The sequence below is a fragment of the Panthera uncia genome (genome assembly GCF_023721935.1).
Source record: "Panthera uncia isolate 11264 chromosome D3 unlocalized genomic scaffold, Puncia_PCG_1.0 HiC_scaffold_8, whole genome shotgun sequence".
NCBI lineage: Eukaryota > Metazoa > Chordata > Mammalia > Carnivora > Felidae > Panthera > Panthera uncia.
In genome coordinates, this window is record NW_026057586.1 from 75,744,640 (window position 1) to 75,757,564 (window position 12,925).

The following is a 12,925-nucleotide window of genomic DNA, read 5'->3' on the forward strand; positions in this document are numbered from 1 at the left end:
TGAGCAGTGGGCTGCAAGCTCATGTCTCTAGGATTCAGAAAGCATGAAGAATGAAATGGATAACTGTGGGGGGACGGAGGAGAGGCCACCCGGTGCCTGGGAAACCATGTCCCCAGGGCAAACCACGACCGCTGCGGGAGACGCCTGCACACGGATGCTTTTGGCTCTGCATCGTAGCACACGTGTACCCGCTTGTATGTGGAGTCCACGAGCAGCATGGCTGCTTTATCACCTCATAAATATGGGACTTTCAGGGGGTGGCTTGGACAAAGCACAAGAACATTCAGATTCCCAAGAATTAGGGCTGTGCTGTGCATGTTTAGTGAAACGGAATGGAAAATTAACAAGGTAATAATGGGGTGCTCTTCGGGATCCTGGAGGACACATACTTCTTTTTACGAATAATATCAATTTCCCAGAGAAAATGTGTGTCAGCCAGATCCCCCAAGTTTTAATCCGAGAGCACTGACATTTCTGAAAACAATTTGGTGATTAAGAGTAGATACTGAAGCCTGGGGGCCAGAGGAGGAGATCCACTAAGTAGCTTACCGACAAGGAATGGTTATAGATTTCTCGTCATGTTTCACAAGGAATGGGGCTTAGGTTGAGGCAAGAGTGAAGCACTAGGAAAACAAGTTCAGAAAGGCTTTGTGCAACGGGAGAGCAGCACCCACACTCTGGACCATCTCGCCGGTAGCCCATTCCCACATCAGAGGGGGACCCTGGCAGTTAATACCAACGGGCAACACTGAAACCTTTTTCCCAACCGCTTCCGAGAGGCAGTTGGAAAGGGGAGCAGCACAACAGGACGGTGGAGGATGGTCTGGACAGACGCCTGTGTACTCACAGAAATCCCCGTGTCCTTGTTCAGGATGACCTGGAGCAGATGTGGAGGGAGAATGGGTGGTGCCTTAAACCGTTCTTCTGGTTTTGAGACATAGGGTTCCTGATGGTAGGGTCCTGGTGGGGAGCTGGACAGCTCTGTCGGGAGACGGTGACAGGACATTTACTTTGAAAATTATGAGGTCTAGGAGCAGTCTCACTGAATTTATGGCACCGTTCAGTTTTCCTCGTCCCCTCAACACAGATTCATATTCCCTTGAAGAATATATATAGGCCCCAAAGGTGAAGAGTAGAGGCAATGAGAAAACTCTTCTGGAATTTGGGTGACTGGCATAAAATTCAGCATGAACTCAGATGCCCTGGCAGCAGATAGCGGTGGTGGCAAAGCTGGTGATTCTGGGTCAGACTAACAAGGAAGCTGCTCTCAGTAACCTAACCTGACATGCCCTGCAGAACAATGCTGCTCGCCTTGGGCTGGGCTGGCAAATACTGCAAAGACGCTCAGGGCTTCAAGCGAGGCTTAAGCAGCTAAGCCCAAGGTCTGAGCACCACCAGCCAGAATAAAATGGAAGATGTAGCAGCCTGTTTATAGACACAGTGGTGAAAACAAGTTATATGAGGCATTGGCACATTTCAAAACTAAAACCAAAAATAAAAAATTGATAAATCTAATCTCTACAGGCTCTTTGACTCCACCACTCTCAGGTTCCTTTCAAACCCTTGCTTGTCTTGATTATACAGATATTAAGAAGCTTCTGGAGGGGCGCCTGGATGGCTCAGTCGGTTAAGCGTCTGACTTCGGTTCAGGTCATGATCTCACGGTCCGTGAGTTCGAGCCCCGCATCGGGCTCTGTGCTGACAGCTCAGAGCCTGGAGCCTGCTTCAGATTCTGTGTCTCCCTCTCTCTCTGACCCTCCCCCATTCATGCTGTCTCAAAAATAAATAAACATTAAAAAAAAAAAAAATTTTTTTTTTTTTTTTTTAAAGAAGCTTCTGGAAGTGCAGCATTTCATAAGGTCAGAGGTAGCTCGCTTAGTGATGTGTGACCAGCTGGAAAGGACTGAGCTGTTGTCAAAGGACATGTAGGATGGATCCTGGCCGACCAATCCTTGGGCGGAAGATTAAACCTGATGTGCCCCCGCTCTGCCAATTCCCTCAACGTCACTTTCTAGGGTACAGGCTCACTTCGTATGCCCCAACCATATGACAGCAGGAAATGGAGAAAAACAAGCGTAGAAAACTGAGCCAATAGGAGTAAATACATATTTTAAGAAAATGAGTATCTAAATATGAGGTCTATGGAGAGCCTGATGTTGGTTTACCAACAGTTAGGGGCCAGTTTTCTTTCCCCAGGTGGTGTATGCTGCAGAAACTTGACTAAAAGCTTTGGTATGTGGCCTAAAGTTACATTTATCAGTAAGTGGGGGATACTTGGGCATTTTCTCCATCCTCCTATTCCCACCTATCTGACAAAGAAATAAATGGCTTCTCTAAAAGATCTGTTAGCTATCCAGAGAGAAGAACACTATTTTGGGATTTCCAACTCCTGCTCAACAAGCTGGCTTTTCAGCCACAGCAAGCCCGCCATGGTCAATTTACCACTGTGGTTTCTGAGCTGATAAGAGTAAGAGATCATGGGGGCAGAAGCTCCAGGCCCAGCCAGCTGACAATGAAGAATCATCCTGCAAACTGCACGGAACCCGTCTTCTTAGACTGTCAGGTCCCATCCTGGACAATCTTTTCACTGCCTCCCACAGGGGTCCAAGGAATTGTTTACACTCCTGCAAAAGGGGCAGTGAAGTTGGCACTGATGCCTTAGATTACAAAACATCACTGCCCCTGAATTGTATGTATTACGTTTCTTCCTGTGGGTTTGGATGAAAAGCAATTAATTGAAAGCTTGAGGCCTGGCTGACTCTTGCAAAGTTCTCTAAGGATGATACGAGCAGGTTGTGCAGCTAGCCGGTTTCCTGTGGTTAGCCTCTTTCTCCCCACAAAGGGATTCTGGCAAGGTGCTAATATGCCATATAAGTGACGGCCCGGATCAGTGAAGTGTCCATTTATCACCTGTCAGGCTGAGACTCTCCTGACGGGGTCGTCAGTAGGCAGGGAGCTGGCAGGCTCCCCCCGAGCTGGCTCATCACTGACCCAGTGCAACTTCCCAGGGCCTCTTGGCCCTGCCCCTGGCACGAGATCAAGCTCTGGTTCTGCTTCCACCATCTGCTCTCTGTGGCTAAGCAGGCCTACTGAATACTGGAGATGACCAAAAAAATGCCTTACAGCTCCCTTGGGGCTAGATTTCAACAACCTGACCTGACAGCGTTAGGAATCACTTTTGTGGCTCTTTAGGGAGCTACAAACATCCACATGACAGGGCAGCTCAAGCTCAAGAGTGAGAGGCAAGAGAAACAGGACTATTTCTAGACTGCACAGCCCCACCTGCACACACGTGGTATAAAGTAACTGTGTTCATACCAGACACATCGGAGCACTTTTGGGAATCCACCATTAAAGCATCAAATACTTCAAAGTCAGTTTTCTTCACTTGAATGATGTTGTTAACTGTGCCAAGCTGGCTGGTTACTATTGGCTGGGAAGAGACAGACAGGCAGAAATCATAACGTGGAAGGTCTCTGGAGTTATTCTTTAGAGGATTTAGAATTCCTGGCTGGAAGGTCTCATCTCCTGGCTGGCCAACCTGCTCATCTCCATCAAGTTTGCCCATAAGTCTGACAATTAACACTGCCATCTAGCTAAGCCACACACAGCAACTTTTACCAGCAGGACAAGGAGACCTGGCAACAATTGGTAGAGGAAAGTGAGCTGTTAGGATTGTGAAGGCAGTCAGAGGACCAAGGGCAGGAGGAAGAGTACCTCAGAAGGGTCATGTGTCCACTGACCATCCACAAAGAACTTGTACTGATGCTCTCCTTCAGGCAGGTCCAGGATGGCTACAAAGTTATTGTGGCTGCAACGAAAAAGGAAGCAGAGGATTTCAGCTGGGTGAGCTGCCCACTTAAGCTTACTTACAAAACTGGCCATGGGACGAAACCAAACCTTTATGTGAAGAGTTTAGCTGCAAAAGAATAAACATTTTTAACCATTGTAGGCAATTCAGCATAATGACCTCAATCTAGAAAAGCCGTAAGAGAGCAGCATTGCAAGGTTTCCTTAAGGACTCACTTTGGTCAAATGCCAGGAATCCACATTCCTACCATCAAAAGGTCAACAAACAGGCACTCGTCCTTTTCAACTTGCCCGCAAAATACCACTTGGCATCTGGGAGGCCAAAGAGGACAGCAACTCAAGATAAACTGCACGCTGCCGAGTTTTACCGTCAGTCTGCCTTGGGCAGGAGACGGGATCAGTTTCACAAGAACCACAAACAGGTCTCTAAAGAAGCTTGCTTACGTCTAAAACAAGGTTCCAGGAAAGCTTTTTGCTTGAAATGACTCTAACTGTGCTGAGTGTCCCCCTCCTATACCCACATTACCAGCGGAAAAGCAGGCGGCCTGTGACCGTGATCAGGCCACACCCAGCAGGGCACAATTTCTCCTTTTGTTTCACCAAGAGTACTCACTAGTGAAGATGGTTTTTCACTATTTGAGACAGAAGTCCGTGCTAGGATTCCTGATCAAGGGTTTTACCATGGTCTTGCCTTGATGCCTAAATAACAGGTACCTTCCAAACAAAGGCAATACAAAGAGTGTCAAAGTTTAGAAGGAACTTCAGAGATTTTCTGTCTAATGTTCCCTTCTTATAGTCAGGAACACTGAGGCTCAGGTGTTACCAACAGGTTAGCTTAGTCAACATGGACCCAAATCCTGGGCTTGAAGATTCCCAGCCCAGTGCTCTTTCTCCACTGCACTAGAAATAGATTTCTCATTCTGAAGAAGAAGTCTTGCCTAAGCAAACCTATCTGAAGTCGAACCTATGTCTGTGAGATACTCATAACTGAGAAGTGTTTTCTCCTAAGTGTGCTCTAAACCTAGAGTCTAACTGGGTATGAGATTTGAACCCTGTGAATCATTAAGCAAGTTTATTTTCCATTCAGCATCCATTTTATAAAAACATCCTTTTCTATTCCTCTGCAGAAACCAGTTAGAAACCAGAGTATCTATCCCTGGATTAAGACAAATATGTGAATATTGCCCAAGCAATTACCTTCTTGTGAGGGGAAGTTTACTCCAGTTGTTGAAGGACCCGGATAAGTAAACTTCCTTTCCGCCTCCCGTCCATCGAAATACTGTTGGCCGAGCCTGGGCAGGGGCTTTATCATTCACTTCCAGATCATGCTGCCAAGCCAGGAATTCTTCCTTCTCTGGAGCCTAGAAAGGGAACAGTTTATTCAGGGACAGGAAGCCATCAGTGGGCTCCCTGCAACACACAGTTACCCTGTCTAGTCTTCGAAAAAAGAGGCAGTGATGACTACTTAGGTTCATTTTCAAACTCATTAACTAACAGCTCTGCCTTGGTTTCCCCACTGCAAGGTGAAAATAACAAAAACAACTATTTCTTAAGGTTGTTGTGAAAGACTGAGACAGTCCGTGTAAAATGCTCTGCATTAATGTCTGACATGTAGTAAGTACTTAATAATTATAAGCTGTTAATATTGTTTTTAAAGAGATCTACATCAAAATTTTAGAAGAAACTATAGAACTCACTTGGAAGCGGGTACAATGAATTCAAGACTAGCTTGACAAATGTCATTTTCTTCCCTGAATTAACAAGATTCGAAGTATGTGAAAATTTATTAGAGACAATTCCAGAGCTGTCAACTTGAAGCTCACGAATCCAGATTCTAAGGGAAAAAATATTCACAAAGTGCTATCCAGGCACCGGGGAGAAAAAGGTAAGACAAAGACTGACCCTCCTTATGGCAAACAATAACTTCTAGCACGGGAAGTAATGTATAACTGAGGTATTCCAAAATAAGGGAGAAATAAACACAGCCAACTCTGGTTGAAATATATGTGGTTTTAGATCCTTTTACACATTTCCTAGTCAGAAGCCAAAGACAGTAAAAGAGCAGGAGTTCCAGGCTGGGAGAGACCTTTAAAGGTGTCATTGAGCAGGGGCACCTGGGTGGCTCAGTTGGTTGGGCGTCCAACTTTGGCTCAGGCTCTATGATCTCATGGTTTGTGGGTGCAAGCCCTGTGTTGGGCTCTGTGCTGACAGCTCGGAGCCTGTTTAGGATTCTCGCTCTCTCCTCTCTCAGTCCCTCCTCGACTTGCGCTTTCTCTCAAAATAAATAATTAAAAAAAAAAAAAAAAGCGCCGTAATTTCTTTTAAAAAAAAAAAAGGTGCCATTGTGCAAGTTTCTAATATCTTCATTCCGAATACTGACTGGAGCTTATCTTAAATGAGCCTGCATTCTTTAAGATTTAACAAGATCTAAAGATTAAAGAATAGCAGACTGGAAAATCACTTGCCAATGAGGAAGTGATAACCACGGCCAAAATGGTGAACTAGTGTACTAAAATCATCCATGACTTTTTTAGGGGTCTAGGGCATTCAATTCAGTGTCTCTGCTACATCATCTCAGTAACGTCTCAGGAAATGATAATGGACACTATTTAAAATCATTCTCCACAGATCCTCTGTATTCTAAATATTTCTTATAGGAGCTTTGCAGCAGCAGCAGAACAACAAGTTACTCCTTGAAGAAAGGAGTTTGGTTCTTGTGGTGTCTTAAACAGCCGTCCTTGGGCCGCGATGATTTCTGGGGGAAGGGATGTCAAGTCTTTGGAGAACCAGGATTTCAAAGTTCACTTTGCACACAGCTCCTCGGGAATGCACAATTTCAGAAAGCAAGTGCAAATCACAGGACTTAACGCCCAGGAAGAGCAGGCTCTTTCGAGTTGGACTCAAAGTCACGATCCAAGTGAGGATTTAAAATAATGTGATCACCTAGCCCAACATCTGAGAAAAAAATATGAGTAAAGGTGGAATGAGTCGCCAGGCAACTAGCCCAAACTGGATACTAACAGAGAGCATGCTGGGCCTGGGGAGACCCCATTTTTCCTAAGCCTGCTCTGTTGCCCTGTCCTTAAGGGATCCGTTCTTCCTTTTTTAGGCTATACCACATACTTTTCAGCTGCCAGAACCACTAAGTGTCCTTGGACTGGGCCCTGCAGCTGGAAACACCACACCCCATCAGGCGGTTTGCAGGAATACGGCTGAACCAGGAATCAAAGCTCATCTTTAAAGTTTTGATGAATGAAAGCAGACTACAGTTAGGATGTCCAAATGTGGTCTGCAAAAATGTCTGCTTTGGGGCGCCTGGGTGGCTCAGTCAGTTGAGCGTCCGACTTCGGCTCAGGTCATGATCTCACGGTTCGTGGGTTCGAGCCCCACATCGGGCTCTGTGCTGACAGCTCAAAGCCTGGAGCCTGCTTCAGATTCTGTCTCCCTCTCTCTGCTACTCCCCCACTCACGCTCTCTCTCAAAAATAAACATTAAAAAATGTTTTTAAAAATGTCTGCTTTGGTCTGTTTAAAATATCATGTCATATTTTTACACGACAGGAGAGAGAAGGTTGAGTAGCAGCTGGCTGCCCCCTTTTCAGATTGACACTTCACTCACCTACTGACCTCCAGAAGTCCAATTCCTTTCCTGAGTCTGCTCTAAAGAAGCAGGGGGAACCACAAGTTCAGGGAGAACTAAACGCCTCTGGCAACTGCAGTCAGCTGGGTAACTCTGTTTTCAGCTTGCACGTGTGCTCTGGGTTCTCTCCAAAATCGACAATAAACTGCAAAACCAGCTCCGACAAAAAGGGCCCGTCTCCATAAAGGTGAGGAAAGATCTCTCAAGGCTGTGAAACTAATTATACCTAAGGGGAAAGCAGCGACCGGGGCTCACCTGCTGCTAGCTCAACGATCTTAATTAATTAAGAATTTGAAACGCTGTCCCAGAGCTGCTTTCTCCTTAATGATGTTAAACGAAGTTAGTTCCTCCTCCCTCGGGGTGACTTTCTCTTCGGTAATTAGACACAGGTTCCTGGACTGCGAAGACGGCTCTTACAGGGCCATCTGGCTTTTAAGTGAATAGAATTAAGTATCTCCTCCCACCCGCTTACGAAGTTTCTGGGAGGATGTGGCGGGGAATCTAATAGGGGGTTCCTCCCCTCAACATTAATCAAGGGGAGCCGGATTCCCCCACCCCCTCACCTTGATTTCCTCGGAGTGGAAGAGGTCGGCGTCCTCGGGGCTGTCCATCAGGATCTTGGGCCTGTCCCCGTCCTTGGCGCCCCCGGAGCTGTCCCTCCGCGGCGTCTTGTGGCCGCCCTGCCGCTCCAGCGCGGCCCGCTCGCTGCTCGTGTTGCCCATGGCGGGGGTCTGCGGGGACACCGGGAAGCCGGACGGGGCCTCACTCCAGGGAAGGGGCAGGAGACTCCCGCAACTAACGGGTCACAACGACCCTGGGGAAACAGTCGGAGCCCCGAGTACCACACCGCTCGGGAGAGGGCTCCGGGCCGGTAACCGGTTTGAGGCGTGCGGGACGGACTGGCCGTTTCACAAGCCCGCGTTACTCAGGAAGCCCGAAAATAAGCTCGACACTTTCCCAACAACTCCCCCACCTCCTGGCAACTTCCGCTTCCGGCGCGTCTGAGAGTTGGTCGCGATATGGGGTGGGGGCGGGAGCAGCGGGCGAAGCGCCTCAGGCTAACTCGACCTCACTTCCGCTTCCGGTCTGGATCTGCGCGGCCGCCACACCCAAAGGAGGCTCCAGGGGCCTCGGGGCGCGCAGTCGCAGTGAGCTGCTGCGGCCGGAGTCAGGACGAGACTGCGGAAGGCCGGCAGGGGGCGTGCCAGCGCGAGGGCGGTCTGGGCCGCTTTCCCTGCTCTGGAATGAGTGATGCCATTAGCTATTTTAGATATCTTTACCCACTTCCAGTTGATCCTGCACTCGACAGCCAAAGAGATCATTTAAAGTGTTAATCTAATTAAGAGACTCATACTATTAAAGCCGGTTAATGCTCTAGCTCACACGCTTTTTGTGTGCCTTAGAAGCACTGCCTGAACAAAATGCAGATTCCCCGGTCCTATTCCCTGGAAATTATGATTCCGAAGTAGGCTCTGGAGTAGAGTCTGCATTTTAATATGAACTCCAGGTGATTTTGCTGCAAGTTGTCTTGCAGGTGTTTGAGAAAATGACAGACCATAAGATCTCAGGAAATTTCTCAAGACTAGTAGGTTTGGGCGTTATAAAATGCTAGTTACTAGTGTATTTTTTAAAAGATTGCACAGCCTTTTGATAGATAATTTTGTAAGACATTTTATAATCACTTTGGACACACCATTCTGCATAAAATTAATTAACTTATTAACGATTGTCACGTCGTGGCCAGTGCTTTAGCAAAAGTGTATGCACTTGTGGTCCTAAAATATTCTAATCTATCGGTCACTGTCATGGTTTTTTTTGGTGGTGGTGAGGTTTTTTTGTTTTTGTATTTTGTTTCGCATGTGATTATCTCAAAATGCTTTGCATTTGCTGGGCCAGGTCATGCATTTTGTCTACTGAACAAACATTTATTTGATACCTATAAAGTGCCAGGCATTGTGCTAAGTAAATAGTAGGCAGATGACTAACAGATAAATGGTCTCCTGGGAAATTCGATAGTATCCATCAAAATAAAAAATGTACCTTCATCTTAGTGCACAATTTTACTTCCAGGGAACTTCTGTAGAAATATACACATGCAAATTGTATGGAAGCATGTCCATCTGCCGCAGGGTCTCTAATGCCATATTACATTAATTCTAAGATGCACATGTTTTTTAAGGATGCACATTTTATTTCACATTTTAATCTCTGAAACTGGGTGCTCCTTACAATCAATGGAATGTTAGATTTGATGAAATAAGGAAATAAAAAACTGCAAAATTTGAAAAGGTGTGGCAATAGAATGACAAAATGAATTTTAAAAATTCATTTTATAGAATAATGAGCAACTTTAAAAAAGGAGGAAATATGGGGTGCCTGGGTGGCTCAGTTGGTTAAGCGTCTGACTTTGGCTCAGGTCATGATCTCACAGTCTGTGAGTTGGAGCCCCGCGTTGGGCTGTGTGCTGACAACTCAGAGCCTGGAGCCTGCTTCACATTCTGTGTCTCCCTCTCTCTCTGCCCCTTCCCTGCTCATGCTCTGTCTCTCTCTGTCTCTAAAATAAATAAACATTAAAAAAAATTAAAAAAAAAAAAATAAAAAAGGAGGAAATAGAATTCTGTGGGTAAATATGGAGAAGTGTCTATGACATTCCAAATCCCAAAGCAAGTGGCAGAACAATAGAGGTTAAGAGCATGAGCCCTGAAGTTAGCCTGGGTTTAAATTCTGGCTTTACCACTTTGTAACTGCCACCTTGGTTTCCTCTTTTGTGAAATAGGAAATTAAATAACACCGACCTTATAGGCTTGTTTTGTGAATTAATTGAGAACATGCACAGAAAGTGCTTAGCATAGCACCTGACTTAGTAAACATTCAACAAACGTTAGCACTTTTATTGGCATCATTATTCTTGTGAATGGAAAGTTCTGGAAATATATACAACACAATGTTAATAGTGGTCCCACCTGGGGAGAGGAGTGGGTTTGGAAACAGGAGCAGATCGAAAGGGGACTTTCTCTTTTTCATTTACTGTTTGAAATTTTTCTCCTGTGAGGATGTACTACTTTTGTAATTTAAAAACAGATTTTATAAGACAAAAATAAGCTATGATTCCAGCTCCAAAGGAATCCACAGAGTAAAGGTGGAAACAGACTCCCGGAAAGGCAATAATTCGGGTAGGCAGAAGGGTTCTACTGGCCCGGAAGGGACTTAAGCCAGGCCAGAGGATAACCCAGAATGCATTCTTTGAGCTTTCTTGCTCACACTAGGCAGTGAGGAGGGCCATGGACTTGAGGACGGTGAGCTCATGAACACATAAGCTGTGGACCCTTTATCTGGCTATGCAGGTGCTGTTATGCATGAAGAAAGTTTCAAGACTGCTACTCTGGCTCAGATAAGATAACCCAGTGAAAGCATGGGTCCCAGATCTCCCCGGTCCCCATTTTCTTACCATGCAAACTCAGAAGAAAGGCCATGGGAGGCCATCTGCAAACCAGGAAGTGAGCTCTCACCAGAACTCGAATCCTGCCAGAACCTTGATCTTGGACTTTCCAGTTTCCAGAACTCTGGGAAAGTAAATTTCTGTTGTTTAAGCCATTCGTTCTGCGGCATTTTTTTTTTTCTTTTTTTAATAGCAGCCTTATCTAAGACAGACTGCAGTGTGTGTGAGCTGTTGAGATAGAGTTGTAAGCTGGTCTACCTGGATTTCCACCAGACCTTCTGAAACTCACCTCACCGATGTAAATAACACAATGTTGGCAGACTTGTCTGTCTTTTCTTGGTAGATGACCCCATGTTCTCTCTCCACCGAGATACAACTGTCATTGTGACAGAGAGATAGTCATTGGCTCAGAAGTAAAATGAGCTCATTCCATGGTATTCGGTCCACAAGTATTTGTGTAGAGCCAATTTATGCCAGGCTTTGTTTTAGGTGCTGTGGATAAAGGAATAACAGGAAAGGGAGTGTCAATCCTTTTGCAAAGCTGAAGGGCCCTGTGTAGCAATAGATACATAATCGAATATGCAAACATACATAAGCTGGATAATTTCAGAGTGATTACTTCTATGTAGGAAACAAATGAAATTACGTGAGAGAGAGACTGGGTACTACTTTAGATAAGGTGGTCATGGAGGACCTCCCTGAGGACGTCACAGTTGAGCTGAGACCTTACTGACAAGAAAGAGTCAGATGAGAAAATAGTTTGGGAGGAGTGTCTCAGGCAGAGGGACAATGCAAGTGCAAAGGCCCTGAGGTGGGTATGAGTTTTTCATGCTGCAGAAACATAGAGGTGATTTGGGAGTGTATTGGAAAGCAGGAGGAAAGGCTTGATCCTTTTGGGGCTTGGTAGTCACAGTGGAACTTTCTGGATTTTATTCAAAGTCAGTGGGAATTCATGGGAGGGTTTGGGTATGGGAGTAATGTTATCTTATTCACATAATGATTGATATACATTTTATAATATCATAGAATTTAGGGGTAGGGCTGAATTTTAGAAATCAACTGATTATAAAAATACAGAATTGTAAATTTCATAAGTGTAGACTTCCAGGGAAGAGACGTTAATTGGCAGACAGTCTCATTTTGTGACTTGTGATATATCTGGCAAAATTCTATTTCTTGACCTGGGTAGTGGTTATTAAAGCATTTGCCTTATAATAATTCACTAAACCACACTTTTGTGTGGTTTCCTGTATCTTTGTTTTATTTTCAATAAAAAAAAATATTTTTAAAGAAATAGCTTCCCTTACAGAGTAAACTGAGACCTCAAGGTGAGAAGCGCCCAGCTCAAGGTATCACATCTGTTTTTTTTTAAATGTTTATTCATTTTTTGAGAGAGAGAGAGAGAGACAGCGCATGAGTAGGGGAGACGTAGAGAGAGAGGGAGGGGCAGAGAGAGAGAGACAGACAGACAGACAGACAGAATCTGAAACAGGCTCCAGTCTCTGAGCTGTCAGCACAGAGCCTGACACAGGGCTCAAACCCACAAATGGCGAGATCATGACCTGAGCTGAAGTCGGCCCCTTAACCCAGCCACCCAGTCACCCTGGTAACACATCTGTCTTAATAAAGTTCACTCCAAATCTACTCTCTATCAAGAAGCTTTGAAGGAATGGAGGAGAAAAGGATGTATATCTCTTCCCTTTCCCAAGAAGATGACTGACAAACTAAAGCAGTTTTCATGCATAGATTTAACTAAGGTGAAAAAAATAAAAAGAAATCTGTATTTGTCTCATTAAAACGTGAGCTCCTAGGGATCTGAGGATGAGTTTGATAAGCCCTCTAACATGCCTTGTTGATGACCCCTGCGTCCCATCTGCAATCTGCATACATCCTTCTGTGTATGCCCAAAGTTTCCTACTGTAAGCACATGTGACTCTATCTGAGGGCCTTCTAGAGCATTCTTGGCATGCACATGGGGGAGACCAGAGGGGCCACACAGTGGATAGTTTGTGAGCGGTCCTCAGCAGTGACAGACAG

At 45.3% G+C, this 12,925-nt stretch overlaps 1 protein-coding gene across 1 annotated transcript in view; it reads right to left on the bottom strand.

Annotated features, from left to right (window-relative positions):
* The window catches only part of PRKAB1 (protein kinase AMP-activated non-catalytic subunit beta 1), a 10,551-nt gene extending 2,093 nt beyond the window's left edge, over positions 1-8,458 (bottom strand). Inside the window, exons 1-5 of the mRNA XM_049619267.1 lie at positions 8,013-8,458; positions 5,008-5,171; positions 3,718-3,811; positions 3,319-3,433; positions 848-981 (exon numbers count right to left, since the gene is read on the bottom strand). Coding sequence (XP_049475224.1) covers positions 848-981; positions 3,319-3,433; positions 3,718-3,811; positions 5,008-5,171; positions 8,013-8,171 — 666 coding nt within the window. The 5' untranslated portion in view covers positions 8,172-8,458. The remainder of the gene's footprint in view (positions 1-847; positions 982-3,318; positions 3,434-3,717; positions 3,812-5,007; positions 5,172-8,012) is intronic.
* Positions 8,459-12,925: the final 4,467 nt, after the last annotated feature.